General features: G+C 43.6%; 1 protein-coding gene across 1 annotated transcript in view; it reads left to right on the top strand.

The window, feature by feature from the left end:
• LOC127571269 (protein transport protein Sec61 subunit alpha-like 1) overlaps nt 1-16073 on the top strand; it is a 29334-nt gene extending 13261 nt beyond the window's left edge. Inside the window, exons 6-12 of the mRNA XM_052017508.1 lie at nt 1481-1590; nt 2246-2399; nt 3682-3842; nt 4220-4417; nt 5988-6179; nt 6401-6477; nt 14240-16073. Of these exons, the coding sequence (XP_051873468.1) occupies nt 1481-1590; nt 2246-2399; nt 3682-3842; nt 4220-4417; nt 5988-6179; nt 6401-6477; nt 14240-14426 (1079 nt within the window). The 3' untranslated portion in view covers nt 14427-16073. The remainder of the gene's footprint in view (nt 1-1480; nt 1591-2245; nt 2400-3681; nt 3843-4219; nt 4418-5987; nt 6180-6400; nt 6478-14239) is intronic.
• Nucleotides 16074-18525: the final 2452 nt, after the last annotated feature.

The raw sequence follows: 18525 nt of genomic DNA, 5'->3' as shown, positions 1-18525 counted from the left end.
TCAGCTCAATGTACCTCGTATTTAATAATGTAGGTACAGCAAAAGGAGGTGAACTTGAATTATAGTTGCAGTAGTTTTGTCATTGGGTTAATTTAGGTAGTAAAGGTGACCCCCAACACCCCCCCCCCCCCCCCACAGTGGGGAGAGGATGAGGATTTGCATTCTCAGAAAAGATATCCAAATCATGGTTTTTCTTAATGCGAAGCCACGTCATCTGCACATGCTCCAAGAAATGCAAGTTGAAAAAAAAATTGAAATTGATGTGAGAGCGAATTTTATTCTGTATCTCGGATCTTTTGGGAGTGATCTGTGAATTCCGTAAAGGCGAACTTCTGTGACTCAAACTGCTGTAATGCAGGGGCTGCCTGTACCAAATGAAAGTCAGTATTTCCTTTAAATTATTGACTGGTCCAGTTCCCAGCAAAGTACTTATAGCCACTAGCAATTCATCCCACTGTTAAATTAAATTCGGAAGATAAAATCTTTAGTTGTTGTAACAGTGGATGTAGTATTCACACTTCAGGTGCTCTCGTTAATTTTAAAGACTGCTATAATATTTGTGAATTAATCATAATTGTCATACTCTCAAAAGGACATCAAATGCTTGTGCATTAAAGAAAACTATACAACACCCCTTTTTAAGTCCATAGTGTTTCCCATTTGATAGTGTGTTCGTATTTAAAGTGTTGGCTTCATTGTGCTTTTGCTCCAGAATGAATAAATGGTTGTGGGAGGAAATTGCGCTAGGGAGACAGTGGAACTTGCTGCTTTCTAGTTTGGGAGCTTTTCTTTCTCCAACAAAACAGGGCACCAAAGTGGATGATGCTGGAAACCTCAGCAGGTCAGGCAGCATCTGTGTGAGAGAAACAAATGTTTTTGGTCAATGACCTTTCATCAGGACTGTTTAATGATCACTGACCTGAAGGGTTAGCTCTCCTTTCTCTCTTGATGTGGCATTGAGTACTTGTAATTTTTTTTTAATATGTCTTTTGTTATAGAAGCATTTAGGATTTTTTAGTAACAGGATCTGGTGGCGAATCATTTGAAAGAATGCACTGCAACAGTGAAGCACTGCTTGATTGTGGATAAGTTTAAGATCCTAGTTGCTGTTCTCAAGTCTCAGTGGGGATTGAAACAGCATGAAGATGAACCGAATCTTGTGCATTTAATGGTCTGAAGCTACTCTCCCTTCCTTGTGTAATGTTGGCTTATCAATCCCAGCGTGTTGTATTTTCGATATTTGATAATGCTGAGGTCTATACAAATTGTTTTGCTTTGTTACACAGGCTAGTAAGTTATCTGCTTCCCTCAGTTAGATCCCTTGCACGTGAATAGCTGGATGTTGGGGAGAACTTAATAACTTCAACATAACTTTGAATCCTGTTTATTTTTCATTAGTTGAAGGTGTTGTGTAAGTACATGTTAAGTCTTTCACGTGCTCTGGTTTATGTTTCTCAATCATGACACTTTTGCTTCACAGTTTTCGGTATGATCATCACTATCGGACAAGCCATTGTATACGTCATGACTGGGATGTATGGAGATCCATCGGAAATGGGAGCTGGCATCTGTCTCTTGATCATTATTCAGGTAAAGGAGCCTAGATGTCGTGATTAAGTGTTAGAAGGCTGGAGGTAGATACACTTTCAATGTTTAAATATTTAGACAGACACTTAAATCATCAAGGCATACAAGGCTGCAGACAGTGCTAGTAAATGGGACCAGTACAGCTGGGTGGTTGATGTAGATGAGAGGGTGATGGGCTGTTTCTGTGCTCTGATTATTGTTGGCATTTATGATGACCACTGGTAGTAAATTGTGGGGGGTAATATCTTAATTTGCCCTGTGTCAGCTTTGTTCTCGATTTTTGAGATTCCCACTGTGCATGGTGCATTGGCCTTTAGTTGGCTGAATGCAATTCATCATTTTTTTCCACTGTACAAGCAATGTCTTTGCCAATGAGCCTTTGGCAGCACATCAGTGTTCAGAAAATGTTTAGTGAATACAGAAACATATGATAACTCAGTGTAACATCTTTGTATATTGCTCTAAGTTTGGATTTGGCTACCCTGGTGGTCTGTAGAAGAGAGCCATAATATTGCAAACATTCCTGAACGTGGTTTAGGGAAGGATTCTGTTGGAAAATGGTAACAGCTTGGGATTTGAAGTGCTCCAGTCAAGCTGCACAGCTTTCGCCATGCAGAGTTTTACCAAACTAACTGGGTTTATAAACTTCTCTGAACAGCTGTTTGTCGCTGGTCTGATTGTTCTGCTACTGGATGAACTTCTCCAGAAGGGCTATGGTCTAGGGTCTGGTATTTCCCTCTTCATTGCCACCAACATCTGTGAGACCATCGTGTGGAAGGCTTTCAGTCCTACTACAGTGAACACTGGTAGAGGTGGGTATAAGGTCCCTTCTATGATAACGCAACCAATCTCATCTGAGTGGTGTCATCACATGTCTAATATTGCCATGGTCATGCAGAAGAGATTAGATATGGTTTAACCAATAGAGAATGATTTTATTTCCAAGACTGTGATGCAGAAAGGGACTATAGAGAGAAGGGTACATTTTGGGGTGCAGGGGTAAGAGCTAGCAAGAGCTTAAGAAGTGGCCTTTAGAGATGCATGGGGCTACAACTGTTGACAAACAGATATGCAAGTATTTTCCCCAGCGGACTGACCAGCCACTGTATCCTGTGCACCAAGGCATTGGAGAGTATTCCTTGGTCTTGGGCCTTTGTTAACATTTTGGTATCAGTTACAGGTTGCCATCATCAGAAGCTGGCAAAGAGCAAAATTGGTGGTGTTTTTTTTAAAAGACTGGGGCAGGAATGTAGTTTAACATTTCTAATGTTTGTGGATAAATGTCTGACGTGTTGATATGCTAAAAGTTTTGTCACTGGCAAAGAGTAGAGTTTGACATTTCACAGGAATGTGATGACTAATTTCTTTGGAAATAGAATCATCTGCACAAAAGCTGTCACTTGCGTGGCTTTTCTAAACACACAACCCTGTGGTGTCTTGTGCCCTCTTTAAGTGGATGAACCACAAACATTGAATTTCAGAATAATGTGATGCCACTATACTGTGGCAGATACTGCCATAGTATCTATGCCACTTCCCACTTCTGCAGTGAGGCGATTGGAGCTTGCCTGGAAGGAAACAGTGTTTGTCCTCCGCCACGCTAATATGTACAACTGCATGTATTTGGCTGGATAATTTAAAAATTCAGAATCAGATTTATTATCACTGACTTAGATGACATGAAGTTTGTTGTTTTTGCAGCAGCAGTACAGTGCAGAGACACAAAATTACTATAAATTACAAAATTAGTGCAAAAAAAAAGGAATAGTGAGATAGCATTCATGGACTGTTCAGAAATCTCCTGGCGGAGGTTCAGAAATCTCCTGGCGGAGGGGAAGAAGCTATTTCTGAATTGTTGAGTGTAGGTCTTCGGGCTCCTGTACCACATCCCTGATGGTAGTAACGAGAAGAGGGCATGTCTCAGGTGGTGAGAGTCCTTAGTGGTAGATGCTACCACCTTGAGGGGAGGGTTGTACCCATGATGGAGCTGGCTGAGTCGTATGTCAGTGGTGAGAGTTCTGGTATTGTCAATTTCTGAATGAAAATACTCCCCTTTTTTTTAAATCTGTTTTTAATTGTTTATATTTTCAACAGGGACTGAGTTTGAGGGATCAATCATTGCTCTTTTCCATCTCCTGGCCACACGACAGGACAAAGTCCGTGCTCTTCGTGAAGCCTTTTACCGCCAGAACCTGCCAAACCTCATGAACCTCATTGCAACTATCTTTGTCTTTGCTGTAGTGATATACTTTCAGGTGAGTGAACTAGTGCCGTCAAAAATAAAAATGTAGATTGACTATTTGCTTATCTTTCTGGTCTTTGCCTACAAAAGTTAATACTGAAAGAGATTAGGGTTCTGTGCAAGTAACGCAGTCATTTTATTTGGTGACATACCACTGTCAACCAGCTTTAATTGATTCAGTTTCACAAAATGTGTTCTTGGTTTGTCCCAGCTGTTGATTTCCTCTGGAGGTGGGCTTTGTTTACAGGAGGGCAATAAGCCAGTGTACTGTTCTGAATCTCGTCTGTTACCTGATGCCTGCAGCCCTGCATTTTTTTAATTAATCATTGCTAGTCTCTGCATTAAATGACACTGATTCAGAGTGAATCAATTCTATGTTGACACTTGCAGGGCTTCAGAGTGGATCTGCCAATCAAGTCTGCCCGCTACCGTGGACAATACAATACCTATCCCATCAAGCTTTTCTACACGTCAAACATTCCTATCATCCTCCAGTCTGCCCTGGTCTCCAACCTCTATGTCATCTCCCAGATGTTGTCTACAAGATTCAGTGGCAATTTCTTAGTCAATCTGTTGGGCACCTGGTCTGTAAGTACAAGCTCTTTAGTAGGTAGTGGTGGGATGGAGGGTGAGCATTGCTTAAAAACACCTAAGCAGCAGAGAAAGTACATTGGAGGCTGGTGCAAACGTGCTGGCACTTCCTTTTCCTTGGTAAAATTTTGTAGTACCTAAGGTAAGGGTGGGGTCATTTGTCACATCCTGACTTCGTGGGAAGAACTTCTTAATATTAGTCCAAGGTTTACTTTTCCTAGTTTGAGGTTATACCAGACCAGGGGGTGGAGAGGGGAAGAACTTGTGATGTATAAGCAAGAGGCATCTCTGTAGGTTCAAAAACCTATTGGAGCAGCAGCAAGTTTTAAATAGCCGTAGTAGATGTGGCATCTATGTTGATTGTACCTAGAGACATTTCTACACTTATGTTAGGACGTTTGCCAGATGCATTCTCCTTGAATGAGGAGATTTGAGATTTGCTGCTTTCTGGCTTAAGTGTTGGAAAGCACCATGGTATATTGCAGTAAAAATCCATTGTACATGCACAATTAGCCATTCCAGCACTGGAGTGCTGAAGGCTTTCTTGGTATCCTCCTTCAGGAAAAGCAGCCACAGTTCTTCTTTAGGCCATCCAATCATCCTGTGTTGCAATAGAAGGAATTTGAGTGAATTTGGACAATGGTATGACAGCCTCCTCCAACATCCTGCCTTCCCTGGACTAAGCTGATAGGTGAAAAGTTCAGGGGAAGGTAGAAACCTAATAACTCCTGTGGTACCACTGGTAGAGTCAAAGTGCCTGACACCCAGGGTCAGTCCTGACCTTGGGTGCTGTTTGTGATTGCGTGGGGTTTCCTTTGGGCGCTCTGATTTTTCTCCCACCTCCCAAAGACGTACAGGATGGTAGGTTAATTGGAAGTTAATGGTAGAATCTGGGAATATGTACAAGAATGTGAGGACAACTTATTTTAAAAAGGATTAATATAGGATTAGTGTAAATGGGTGGTTGATGGTCAGTGCAGACTCAGTGGTCTGAAGTGCCTGTTTCCATGCTGTATCTTCCTATGATTCTAAATCCTCGAGAGAGTGCAGAAAAGATTCACCAGGATGTTGCCGGGACTGAGAGTTTGAGTTACAAGGAGAGACTGGATAGCCTGGGACTGTTTTCCCTGGAGAGGAAGTGGCTGAAGGGTGACTTCTTAGAGTTTGTAAAATCATGAGGTGAATAGATAAGTTAGATGATCAGTCCTTTCTCTAGGGTAGGGGAGTCTAAAACTAGAGGTGATAAGTTTAAGGGAAAGATTTAAAGGGGATCTGAGAGGCAAGTATTTCCACGCAGAAGGTGGTAGATATATGGAATAAGCTGCCAGAGGAAGTGGTAGAGGTGGGTACAGTTACAACATTTAAACGTTTTGACAGACTTGGAATGACAAGGGACTAGCTTGGATGGACCTCTTGGTTGGCATGGGTGAGTTGAGCTGAAAGGCTTGTTTCTGTGCTGTTTAGCTCTTTTTATGAATAATGTTGGAGCCTGAAATTGTGATCGGAGGTGTTTGAAATCCCTTCATTATTTGTTCTTATGAAAATTCTTCCTTTTTTTACTTTTAAGGATAACACAGGCGGTGGTCCAGCACGTGCATATCCTGTTGGTGGTCTGTGCTATTACCTGTCTCCTCCGGAGTCATTTGGCTCAGTATTGGATGACCCTGTGCATGCAGTGATTTACATTGTCTTCATGTTGGGCTCCTGTGCTTTCTTCTCTAAGACCTGGATTGAAGTGTCTGGTTCCTCTGCCAAGGATGTAAGTATTTGAGCAGTTGAAATTTATTCCCTATTTGAGGGAATCTTGCCATTATCTTTGTCGATGCTTTTAATCTAATCAAATCTAGCAATTAAAGTTAACTGCAATCCATGTTCCTTCAGCGTTTATATTTGATGCAACTCCAGCAGCCTTGCATTGGTGGAAGTTCTGAAGCTTGGTTTCCAAACTCATCTAAAACAGCATTTCTTGTTCAATTATAGGTTGCCAAGCAACTAAAGGAACAGCAGATGGTGATGAGAGGGCACCGTGAGACTTCAATGGTCCATGAGCTTAACAGGTGAGTCATTAACTGCACACTCCATTTCCATCAAACTTCTTAGTTAGTACCGGGATTTTTTTTTGGTATAATCTGAGGTTCCTCAGTATTCCTAAACAACTGTGTGATATCCCTTGCTGCTGTTAAATGGTGACCTGAGTACTGAGCAAAGACCTAGTGTCGTTCCTTCTCCAATCCTGTCTCCCTTTACGGGGATAGAGAGTGGAGCAATGCATGTGATCTTTAACGCAGTCCTGTTGCAGTTGATTGTGACCAGGACTGGAGATTTTGGCTTGGTTACAAGCAGGCAATCAACCAGAAAGTGGGGAGGAGGAGGAGAGATTGTAAGAGCGAGATCTTGTTAAAAATTTGCAACGTGAGCCTAAAAGACTGCAAATTTGGCAGGTGTTTAAAGGCAGGCAAACTTGTTTCTGTCCAGCATTTAATGCTTTGTTGAAATTGGATTTCCTCACCAGGGGCACCCTTGCCTTCTCGTGTGAGTGGCGTAGTCAACAGTTGTGTGAGAACGAATTAGAAATTAGTTTACACCTTTATTCCTTCTACAAAAGTACATGACCGTACACTTCCCTACACTGTATTCCATCTGCCACTTCTTTGCCCATTCTCCTAAGAGCAGGCACGGTAGTGTAGCGGTTAGCGTGATGCTATTACGGTGCCAGCGACCCGGGTTCAATTCCTGCTGCTGTCTGCAAGGAGTTTGTACATTCTCCATGACTGCGTGGGTTTCCTCCCACATTCCAAAGACATTCGGGTTAGGAAGTTGTGGGCATGCTATGTTGGCGCCGGAAGTGTGGCGACACTTGCGGGCTGCCCCCAGAACACTCTACACAAAAGATGAATTTCACTGTGTCTCAATGTACATGTGACTAATAAAGATATCTTAACCTGTCCAAGTCCTTTTGCAGACTCTCTGCTTCCACAGCACCGCCTGCCCCTCCACCTATCTTTGTATCATTTGCAAACTTGGCCATAAAGCCATCAATTCCATCATCCAGATCTTTAACATATAAGGTGAAAAGCAGTGGACCCAACACCAACCCCTACGGACACTAGTCACCGGCAGCCAACCAGAAAAAGACCCCTTTATTCCCACTCTTTGCCTTCTGCCAGTCAGCCAATCTTCTATCCATGCTGGTACCTTTCCAGTAATACCATGGGCTCCTATCTTGTTTAACGACCTCGTTTGTGGCACCTTGTCAAAGGCCTTCTGAAAATCCAAGTAAACAACATTCACTGACTCTCCTTTGTCTATCCTGCCTGTTACTTCCTCAAAGAATTCCAAAAGATTTATCAGGCAAGATCTCCCATGCTGACTTCAGCCTATTTTATCATGAGCTTCCAAATACCCCGAAACCTCATCCTTAATAATGGACTCTTATCAACCACTGAAGTCAGGCTAACTGGCCGATATCTTCCTGTCTTTTGCCTCCTTAAAGTATGGAGTAAAATTTGAATTTTCCAGTCCTCCGGAACCACTTCTGACTCTGATTCTTGAAAGATCACTACTAATGCCTCAATCTCTTCAGCTACCTCTTTCAGAACCCTGAAGTGTAGTCCATCCAGTCCAGTTGACCTTTCAGTTTCCCAAGCACCTTTTCCTTAGTAATAGTGACTACATTCACTTCTGCCCCTGTTGCTGGTGTCTTCCACAGTGAAGACTGACGCAAAATACTTAATCAGTTTGTCCGCCATTTGTTTGTTCCCCATTATCTCTCCAGCGTCATTTTCCAGTGGTCTGATGTCCACTCTTGTCTCTTTATATATCTGAAAAAACTTCTTGTATCGTCTTGTATTATTGGCTAGCTTACCTTCATATTTCATCTTTTCTCCCCTCATTGCTTTTTTAGTTGTCTTCTGTTGATTTTGAAAAGCTTCCCACTAATTTTTGCAATCTTGTATGCCCTCTCAAGATACAAGATATTTATTTATTAGTCACATGTACATTGAAACACACAGTGAAATGCATCTTTTTTTGTGTTACTGAGAATGTGCTGGGGGCAGCCTGCAAGTGTTGCCACGCTTCCAGCGCCAATATAGCAACAATCTCCTAACCTGTACATCTTTGGAATGTGGGAGGAAACCGGAGCACCCGGAGGAAACCCATGCAGACACTGGGAGAACGTACAAACTCCTTACAGACAGCGGCGGAATTGAACCCAAGTTGCTGCCTCTGTAATAGCATTACACTAACCTCTACACTACCGTGCTGCTTTTATGCTGTCTTTGACTTCCTTCATCAGCCACGGTTGCCTTGTTCTCCATTTTAGAATGCTGCTGCTTCCTTGGGATGAACTGATCCTGCGTCTTCCACATTACTCCGAGAAGCTCCTGCCATTACTGCTCTACCATCATCCCTGCCAGGGTCCCCTTCCAGTTAACTTTGGCCAGCTCCTCTCTCATGCCTCTGTAGTTACCTTTACTCAACTGTAGTACAGATTCATCTGATTTTAGCTTCTCTCTCAAACTGCAGAGTGAATTCTATCATATTATGATCATTGCCTCCTAAAGGTTCCTTTATTTTAAACTCACTAATCAAATCTGGTTCATTGCACAGCACCAAATCCAGAATTGCCTTTTCCCTAGTGGGCTCAACCACAAGCTGCTCTAAAAAGCCATCTTGTAGGCATTCTATAAATTATTTCTCTTGGAATCCAGTACCAACCTGATTTTCCCAATCTACCTGCATTGAAATCCCCCATGACCACCATAACGTTGCCCTTTTTTCATGCCTTTTCTATCTCCTGTTGTAATTTGTACCTCATATCCTGGCTACTATTCGGAGGCCTGTGTATAACTCCCATCAGGGTCTTTTTACCCTCGCAGTTTCTTAACTCTACCCGCAAGGATTCTACATCTTCTGATCCTATGTCACTTCTTGCTAAGGATTTGATTTCATTTTTTACTAACAGAGCCACTCTGCCCACCTGCCTGTCTTTTCAATGGGATGTGTATCCTTGGATATTTAGCTCCCAGCTGTGATCTTCTTTCAACCACAACTCTGCCCACAACATATCTGCCAACTTCTAACTGCGCTATGAGCTCATCTGCCTTGTTTCGTATACTGCGTCCATTCAGATATAACACCTTCAGTCCTGTATTCACCACCCTTCCCAAATTTGTCTCCATGTTGCCTGAAGTTAAATTCTTATCCCTTTCTAAACTGTCTTTATTCTGGAGACTTCAGTAACCTGTCCTGCATTCTCCTTCCCTTTTTACTTTATCCATACTTTTCCAATCTGTTGAACCCAACCCCCTACTATTCAGTTTAAAGCCCTATCTACAGCCCTAGTTATGTAATTCGCTAGGACCCTGGTCCCAGCATGGTTCAGGTGGAGCCCATCTCATCAGGACAGCTCCCTCCTTCCCCAATATTGGTGCCAATGTCTCACGAATTCAAACCCACTTCTCCCACACCAATCTTTGAGTCATGCATTTAACTCTGACCCTGTGCCAATTTGCATGTGGCTCAGGTAGCAATCCAGAGATTACCTTTTTGGTGCTGCTTTTCAATTTATTCCTTAGCTGCTCAAATTCCCTCAGCAGAACCTCTTTCCTTGTTCTAGCTATGTTGTTGGTGCCCACATGGGCCACAACAACTGAATCTTTCCCCCTCCCATTCCAAATTCCTCTGCAGGTCAGATGAGATGTCCTGAACCTGGGCACCAGGCAGGCAACACAGCCTCCGGGACGTCGATCCTTGTGACAGAGAATTGTCTATTCCCCTGACTATACTATCCCCAACCACAACTACATTTCTCTGCCCCCTCTTGAATGGCTCCCTGAACCACGGTTCAGTTGCTGATCCTTGCTACAGCCCCCACTCTCATCCGCACAGGGAGCAAGAATTTCCGACCTGTTGGACAAGATCGAGGGCTGAGGCTCCTCCAGCACTACCTCTTGGATCCCCCTACCTGCCTCATTCACAGTCACACCCTCTTATCCCTGACAGACCAAATTTGAAGTAGTTAGATTCCAGGTAACTCTCCCCCTCCCTGATGCATCACACTATTTGAAGCTCAGACTCCAGGTCATCACCTTTGAGCCTGAGTTCCTTGAGCAACCAACACTTGCTGCAGATGTGGTCACCAGGAACCACAAAGGGGTCCACCAGCTCCCACATCTTGGAGTTACAACACATCACCTGATCCTGCATCTCTGCTTTATTTGATTAGTTATAATTTGACGTCTTTTTATTTAACTACTATATATTTAAAAAAACCTTGCCTGCTACTCACCTCTGCGTCCTTGCTGAAGCCTCTTGAGCCAAAGCCTTAGATTCCCACTCCTACACTGGCTCTCTCGCTATGGCTGCTCCAAAATGGCTACTCCACTTTACCCTACATTTTTTATTGGCTGAGTTGGCACACACTTATCCAAGTATTTTTTTAAAGTTGTGATTGGCTCCTCCCCTCTGCTGCTCTGGCTGCTGCAACTGGAGAAAAGCAAGGGAAAGTGTCCCACATGTTGTCTTAACCACCTTATCAGCTGGTCTTACACTTGATCTGTGAGTCTTACACTTGGTCTTACCAAGCACTCCAAGATCCTTCTGTCCCTGAACACCTCTGTATCCTCCCATTCATTGTAGATTGCCCTACCACCTTGCACCTCCAAGTGCATCACCTTACACTCTTCTGCCCACCTAACTAGATCATCTATATCCTCCTGCAGTCTAAAGATTTCCCTCCTCTCTGTTAACCACAAACTTTATCATGCCCTTACATTTAAGTCTAAATCAATCACAAAGGCAAGGTACTGAGCCCTGTGGAACCTGGCTAGAGGCAGCTTTCCACTCTTGCGGGGGAGCAACCTATGACCAATTGCCCTTTGTGTCCACCCATTTTGGATCTGGCTTGCTGCTGTTCCTTGGGAAAGCCCTCCCTAAACTCTCTCATCACTGCTGTTGAAGTTTCCAGTTCGAGGCTTGGTCTGTTCATCGCTGTCAATCTTGGGGGCCCATTTGCCCCCCGCGAAGCAGAGCTTGGCTCTAGGTTTGTAATAAGTGTGGGTCCAGATTGGATTAGGGGCAAGTAGCAAATAGTAGTAGGAAATTAAGCAGTATAAGATTAGAGGCTTTCTGTTTCTTGGGGTGGGTGAGAAAAGGTGGGAAATTATTCTAACTTCAAAAGTTTTTTTTTAATATATAAACCTTTTTAAAAAAAAAATTGCAGTAACAGATACTGGTCACTACAAATGGCCAAAGTGTTTTGTGGTTCACCTGATTCACCATTTCTCTGGCTGCATTTATTACTCGCTTTTGGTTACCCTCTGCAAGATGCCTTCCCCTTGTGACACTGCTCCTGTGTTGGATGGGAAGTTCCAGCTGGCTGGGAGGATGGCAGACATTGGGGAGAGGAGAGGAAGAAAGGGTTTTGGACATATGGGTGTCGAGTAGTTTTGAACAGGTGATCGGTTGGCACAGATTGTCTCGAGGCTGGTTGATGTTGGGGCACTTTAGATTTTATATAAATAAATAAAAACTCCCCTCTGAGGTTTGTCCTCTTTGAAATTGAGCCTTTTTATTTGAAGTTATTTTTAAAGGAAAGTGGAAATGCAGATGCAATAAAAGACCTGTTTTTAAGAGGGAGGTCATAGAGTAGTTGTTGTTCAGCACAGAAACAGGCCCTTCAGCCCATTAGTCCATGCTGACCTTTATCCCATTTGCCTGCATTAGGGTTCTACATATTTAAATGTCTCTCCAAATGCCTCCTAAACATGGAGTTCACCACCTGCTCTGGTTCCAGATATCAATTTAATAAAAATACCCACTCGGATCCTCATCTTAAATCTGTCCTTTCCTTTCTTATACCCCAACCATGGAAGGGACGCTCACTACACATTTTGTATTCAACAGCATTGCACTTCACTTAATTCAGTCCCAATGTCACACAGACCCCACCTAGGGGCTATTTTATCCAGTGTGCTTGCATTTCCCTGCACAAAGTACAGCTGAGCTCCATTAGTTCATCTGGGTGTATGTGATTACTTCCCTGAACTTCGGGTCAGGTACAGCAAGGGGTTGGTACAGAATTAAAATCCCAGTAGGGGGTAATATGAAGAGGGCAGTGGTCGAGGACAATGGTTATTTTTGTGATTGGAAGCCTGTACCAGCGATGTACTGCAGGGATTGGTGATGGGACACTTGCTGTTTGTTGTATGCATTAATGATCTGGATGTGAATGTAGAAGGTATGATTAGAAAGTTTGTGGATGGCATGAATATTGGTGGTGTTGATGATGAAGGTGGATCAGTTACAGAACGATATCACTGAGTTGGTAGAATGGGCTGAGGAATAGCAGGTGGCATTTAATCCTGAAAAAAGTGAGGTGTTACGTTTGGGAAGGCTAATGAGGCTAAGGTGTGCACACTGAATGATAGGACCCTAGGAACAGGGGCCCATGGTGGATGTGTCCGAGGATCCCTGAAGTCGGCAACACAGGTGGATAAGGTAGATAAAGCATTTGGGATCCTTTTAGCTGGGGCATAGTATGGTACAAGCATATAAAACTACTCCGTGCTATAGGAAAAACAGTGCAGTAGAGGAAGTGCAGAGGAGAGCCACCAGGATGTTGCCTGAGATGGAGCTTTTCAGCTATGAGAAGAGACTGGATAGGCTGACTTTTTTTGGAGTGAGGAGGGTGAGGGGTGACCTGATGGAAATATTCAAAGCTGAGGGGCATAGGTAGGCTGTGAAATGCAATCTTAGCAGAGATGGGGTGGGGGGGGTGGTTTAAGAGGGGATTTGAGGAAGTCTTGTCGAGTGTGGTTGAAATCTGTAAAGCACTTGCTGACCATGACCTCAAACATCTAATAAATGTTTAGATGAGGGCTTGAAGCATTGTGCCATTGAGGCTACACACCATGTTGGTAAATGGGATTGGTGTAAATTGGTTTATTATTGTCGCATGTACTGAGGTATAGTGAAAACTTCGTTTTGCATGCCATCCATACAGATCATTTCATCACATCAGTGCATTGAGGTAGTACAAGGGAAAACAATAAAAGAATGCAGAATAAAGTGTTACAGTTACAGAGAAAGTGCAGGCAGGCAATAAGGTGCAAGGTCATAATGAGATTAGTGAGGTCAAGAGTCCATCTTATTGTACTAGGGAATAGTCCAACGTTCAGTAGTCTTATAACAGCGGGATAGAAGCTGTCCTTGAGCCTGGTGGTACGTGCTTTCAGGCTTGTATCTTCTGCCCAATGGGAGGGGAGAGAAGAGAATGCCCGGGGTGGGTGGGGTCCTTGATTATGTTGGCTGCTTTACCAAGGCAGCAAGAAGTGTAGACAGAGTCCATTGGAGGGGAGGCTGGTTTCCGTGACATGCTGAGCTGTGTCCACAAGTCTCTACAGTTTGTTGCAGTCCTGGGCAGAGCAGTTGCCGTACCAAGCTGTGATGTATCTGAATAGGATGCTTTCTTTTGTGCATCGATTAAAAATTCGAGAGTGTCCAAGGGGAATTGCCAAATTTCTTTAGCCTCCTGAGGAAGTAAAGGTGCTGGTGAGCTTTTTTGGCCGTGATTGGTACTTGATGGCAATCATGTACATGGTGGTCCAAAAGGCTGGTTTCCATGCTACTTGTCTTGAGAGTGTCTGAGAATTCCAACACTGCAGCACCAGCCTTTGGTTTCCCATTTGGAGTTGGACTCTATTCAAGCCTAGAAGACGAGTGTCTTCATCAGGGGTCCAATTTAAATAGGGTTCTCTCTAACAGTGTGTGTTAGATATAAAGCTCTAAACATGCATTTGTTTTGTTTTTACACAGATATATTCCCACAGCTGCTGCTTTTGGTGGTCTCTGCATCGGTGCACTGTCTGTACTTGCTGACTTTCTGGGGGCCATCGGGTCTGGGACTGGTATCTTACTGGCTGTGACCATCATTTACCAGTACTTCGAGATCTTCGTGAAAGAACAAAGTGAAGTGGGAAGTATGGGAGCCCTGCTGTTTTAATGGCATGGAGCACCTCCGTTCCTGAGTGTATTCATGATTGAAGCCAGAGAAATTTCAGAATTATCACAGCAGAGATCATCTTTAACCTTTCTCATCCACCATTGCTTTTTGTTTTACACTTGAGAATTTGTGAGGCTGCTGGGTGGCAAAGGGTTAATTTGGGTTTTCATTTTTGGCACCGTGTGCTGAAAAGCAAATTGTGGAATCTGTTTAATTATGGTTAAAAGCACAAACGTCCACCATGCGAAGTGTTCTTTGTGTGAGTGTTGTATTGATGTGTGGTTTACTTTAATTTCCCCCTTTAATTGAAGGGGTAGCAAAAGTCTGGGGTGAAATGTTTTTTATATATATTAAAAGAAAAAATGGCTACTAGTGGTTATTGAAACACAGACCAGGAATATTTTCTGGTTTGCTGTTGGTTCAGGCTCTCATAATACTTGGAGCTTAACCACTTACAGTAGACTTCAGTACAGCTGACCTGGCTGGGGCAGAGAAGATGGTGATTGTGTTTCCTGTTACCGCTTCAGAAAAGCTCAGTGTCGGGTGAAGACCCAGTGAGACATTGTTGTGCTCTGCCCTAATCAGATAATCAGCTGACCATATCTAAGAGTGCGTATAGTGGACTCTAAACAGCTATGGGGTAATGTTTCAGTGGAGAAGTTCCCCCCCCCCCCCCCCCCCAGAGAAAATACTGGATTGAAAATGACCCTACAACCAGTGTGTCCTGAGCATCTGGAAGGGCTGTGTGCTGGAGACCTGAGTAATGGCACTACAGATATGCCAGTATTTGCTGTAGTGTTGAGAGATTCACCTCCTTGGTCTGAGTTTTCCACTCTTGCTTTGTGTTGAACTATGAGGAGTTAGATAGAGGCCACCAGTGAACTCTGTAGGGTTTGATGGCTGATTTTTTTTTTCCAGCAAATTTATTGAAAGTATAGGTGTACTTTGTCCATAACCTTGCTGTTTAGGAGCAAGAGACTTGCATTTTAAAGTTAAATGTTTGTGGATATGAATTGAAACAATTTTGTTTTTTAAATAACACTTTATTTACTGCCGTTTCTCACAGGCTTTATCCCTTGCAGTGTTGCAGTATGGCTTCCAAGTGTCAATTGGGTGAGGCTGGGGCAAGTATGGGGAAGCTGAGGGCATGAAAATGGGCTGCTTTTCCCCTTCACTATCTCCCATTGGGCTGTGTGGTCATGTCTCACATGGCTAGGGTGCTCACTTCTTTGGCTACCTAACCCAGGGTGGGCACTGGAGTGCAGGATGCTTGCAGAAGGGGTGGGGGTGTGTGAGAAGTACATTTGGTATTGAGTACATCTGACAATGTTGGCCCTCATCTGTAAATTCGTTGGTGCCTCCCCTGCCTTTACCAGCAGAAATCCATTGATTTGTACACGATCCCCTGTGTCCAAATGAAACTGATGTCCCTCTGCTGTGCTGATATTTCAAAGCCTTCTCTTGCTGAGTGTAAAATGTTTCAGGATTTCTTTCTTTCTATCAATTCTCGGTTCCAGTTTGGAATAAATGGAATTTCTATGCATTCCCACACGTTGGCAGTGACTAAACCGCAAAGCAGTGTTTGTTCCCCTCCAGGACCTGTTGACTTTGAATTCAGACTTTATAAATAAAAGCGTTTTGAGAACATCTTCCTGATTGATCTTGTACCAAGCTGAATTGGTGAAGATACAAGTCCGTGCTCCACACCAGCAAAGAGCAGCTTGTGTTTCTGTCTTCCAGTCAGGGTGTAACAAGACTGGCTATTTGTGTTCCTTCAAATCTCTTTAGTCCAATTAAGACCAGAAGCTTGGCTGCACAAATGTGGGCTCATTTCAGTTCTATAGGAGAAAGATGCACTTGGAGGTGTCAACCTTCATCTGAAACATTAATCCAAAGCCCCATAATCGATACTTGTCTCTTGATCAACATTTACTGAAGGCAATAGTCTGGTTACTATCAGTTGCTGTTTGTGAGCACAGTACTTGCAACTTCCCTACACTCCAAACGTGTGACTACACTTTGAAGTTCATGAGACTCTAATGGACTGTGGGATAACCATAAAAGGATGTGAAAAGTGCTATAGAAATTCAGAAGTTTTGTGATCCCAGATCATGGAATTTGAAACCTTTGGACAGCTAATGACCCTGATGATATAGTGTTCTGTCCCACAAGTCGCGTCCCACTGAAACAAGCAGCTGGCATGGCCAAAACAAGAAACAACCATGGGAACTCTCAGATTCCTGACTTTTACCTCTATGCCTTACTAACCCCATAGCTTTTGATTCCCATAAAGCCCAAATTATTGATCATTGTATTGAGTGTACTCAGTGACTGAACTCCCCATCCTGGCTGAACAAATCCAGCCGGCCCCTTGAGCAGTGCGTCTGATCTTCCGTCTCATCTTCACTATCCCCTGTAATATATTGATCTCTGCTCTGAATTTACTTGAATTCCAAAGATCTGCAGCTCTTCACGTAGAACACCACAGGAACAGGCCCTTCGCCCTGTGAAGTCTGCGCCGAGCATGATGCCAATTGAAACTGCGCGTCTGTTTACACTTTCATTTCCCTCCATTGGAAACACTGCAGATGCTGGAATCCGGAGTAATAAACAAGCTGCTGGAGGAACGCCAGTGAGTCAGGCAGCATCTGTGGGGGTGAGGTGAAAACCGACAGTTGATGTTTTGGGTTGAGACCCTTCATATGGACTGAAAGATAGAAGGGAGATAGCCCGTATAGAGGTAAAGGTTGGGGATGGAGCAAGAACTGGTAGGTGATAGGTGGATCTGGGTGAGCAGGGCTCTTCTATTTTATTCACCCTACAATGTCATGCACTATCCCCAGATTCCTCCACCCACTGACACACTAGGTGCAATTTATGAGAGACAATCAACCTACCCACACTTGGTATTGGTTTATTATTGTCACTTGTACTGAGGTACAGTGAAAAACTTGTCTTGCAAACCGATCGTACAGGTCAATTCATTACACAGTGCAGTTACATTGAGTTAGTACAGAGTGCACTGATATAGTACAGGTAAAAATAACAGTACAGAATAAAGTGTCAGCTGCAGAGAAAGTGCAGTGCAATAAGGTGCAAGGTCACAACAAGGTAGATCATGAGGTCATAGTCCATCTCATTGTATAAGGGAACTGTTCAATAGTCCTATCACAGTGGGGTAGAAGCTGTCAAGTCTAGTGGTACGTGCCCTCAGGCTCCTGTATCTTCTACCTGATGGAAGAGGAGAGAAGAGAGAATGACCTGGGTGGGTGGGGTCTTTGATTATGCTGGCTGTTTCACCAAGGCAGAGAGGTATAGACAGAGTCCAAGGAGGGGAGGCTGGTGTCCGATGCACTGGGCTGTGTCCACAACTCTCTGCATTTTCAAGTTGTGGGAGGAAACCTATGCAGTCACAGGGAGAACATTGCAACCTCCACACACAGCACCCAGGGTCAGGTTTTTCCCAGAGTAGTGTTTGAAATTTTTCTGGCATGTTTGAAGTAAATCCTGAAGGTGCATTTTGGATTTATTTTAAATGGAGCTGATAAACCTCTGCCGACTGTATATGTTGAAGAGACAGCATTTATATTTTGCATTCAGAATGTTGCATGTGGATTTCAAAGTGCACACTTGGAGCTACAGTGGGTGACACTGACTGCTGGAAGAGGAAAGCTAAAGCTGTGTCCTGATGCACGGGAATGAAGATCATGTGGAGAGCAGCTTGCAACAACTCGCCATGCTCCCCTGCCATTTGCATTATGAATTAATGCAAGTTGCAGCTAATGTTAATTAAATTAATGCTGCGGTTGTTTCCCGTGGATGTTGCTCTAGATGTCTCAGCAGCAGAGATTTTACGTGGCTGCCATGAGCCCCTGTCATGTAATAAAATCAAGACTGAGCTGATTGTAACTTCAACTCTGTGTTCCCATCCATCTCCCAGTAACCTCTTGCCCTCTAGCTCTACCTTAAAATCATTCTCTATTCTCAGCCCTTTTGGGAAGAGAGTTCCAGTGGCTCACGGTCTAAGAGAAAAAAAAAGTAGCCTCATTTCTGTATTGAATCAGTGACCCCCTGATTCTGGATTCTCTCACAAGAGGGA

The sequence above is a fragment of the Pristis pectinata genome, chromosome 6 (genome assembly GCF_009764475.1).
Source record: "Pristis pectinata isolate sPriPec2 chromosome 6, sPriPec2.1.pri, whole genome shotgun sequence".
Lineage (NCBI taxonomy): Eukaryota > Metazoa > Chordata > Chondrichthyes > Rhinopristiformes > Pristidae > Pristis > Pristis pectinata.
Note: the sequence above shows the minus strand (reverse complement) of the source record. Positions and strands in the feature narration are given on the sequence as shown.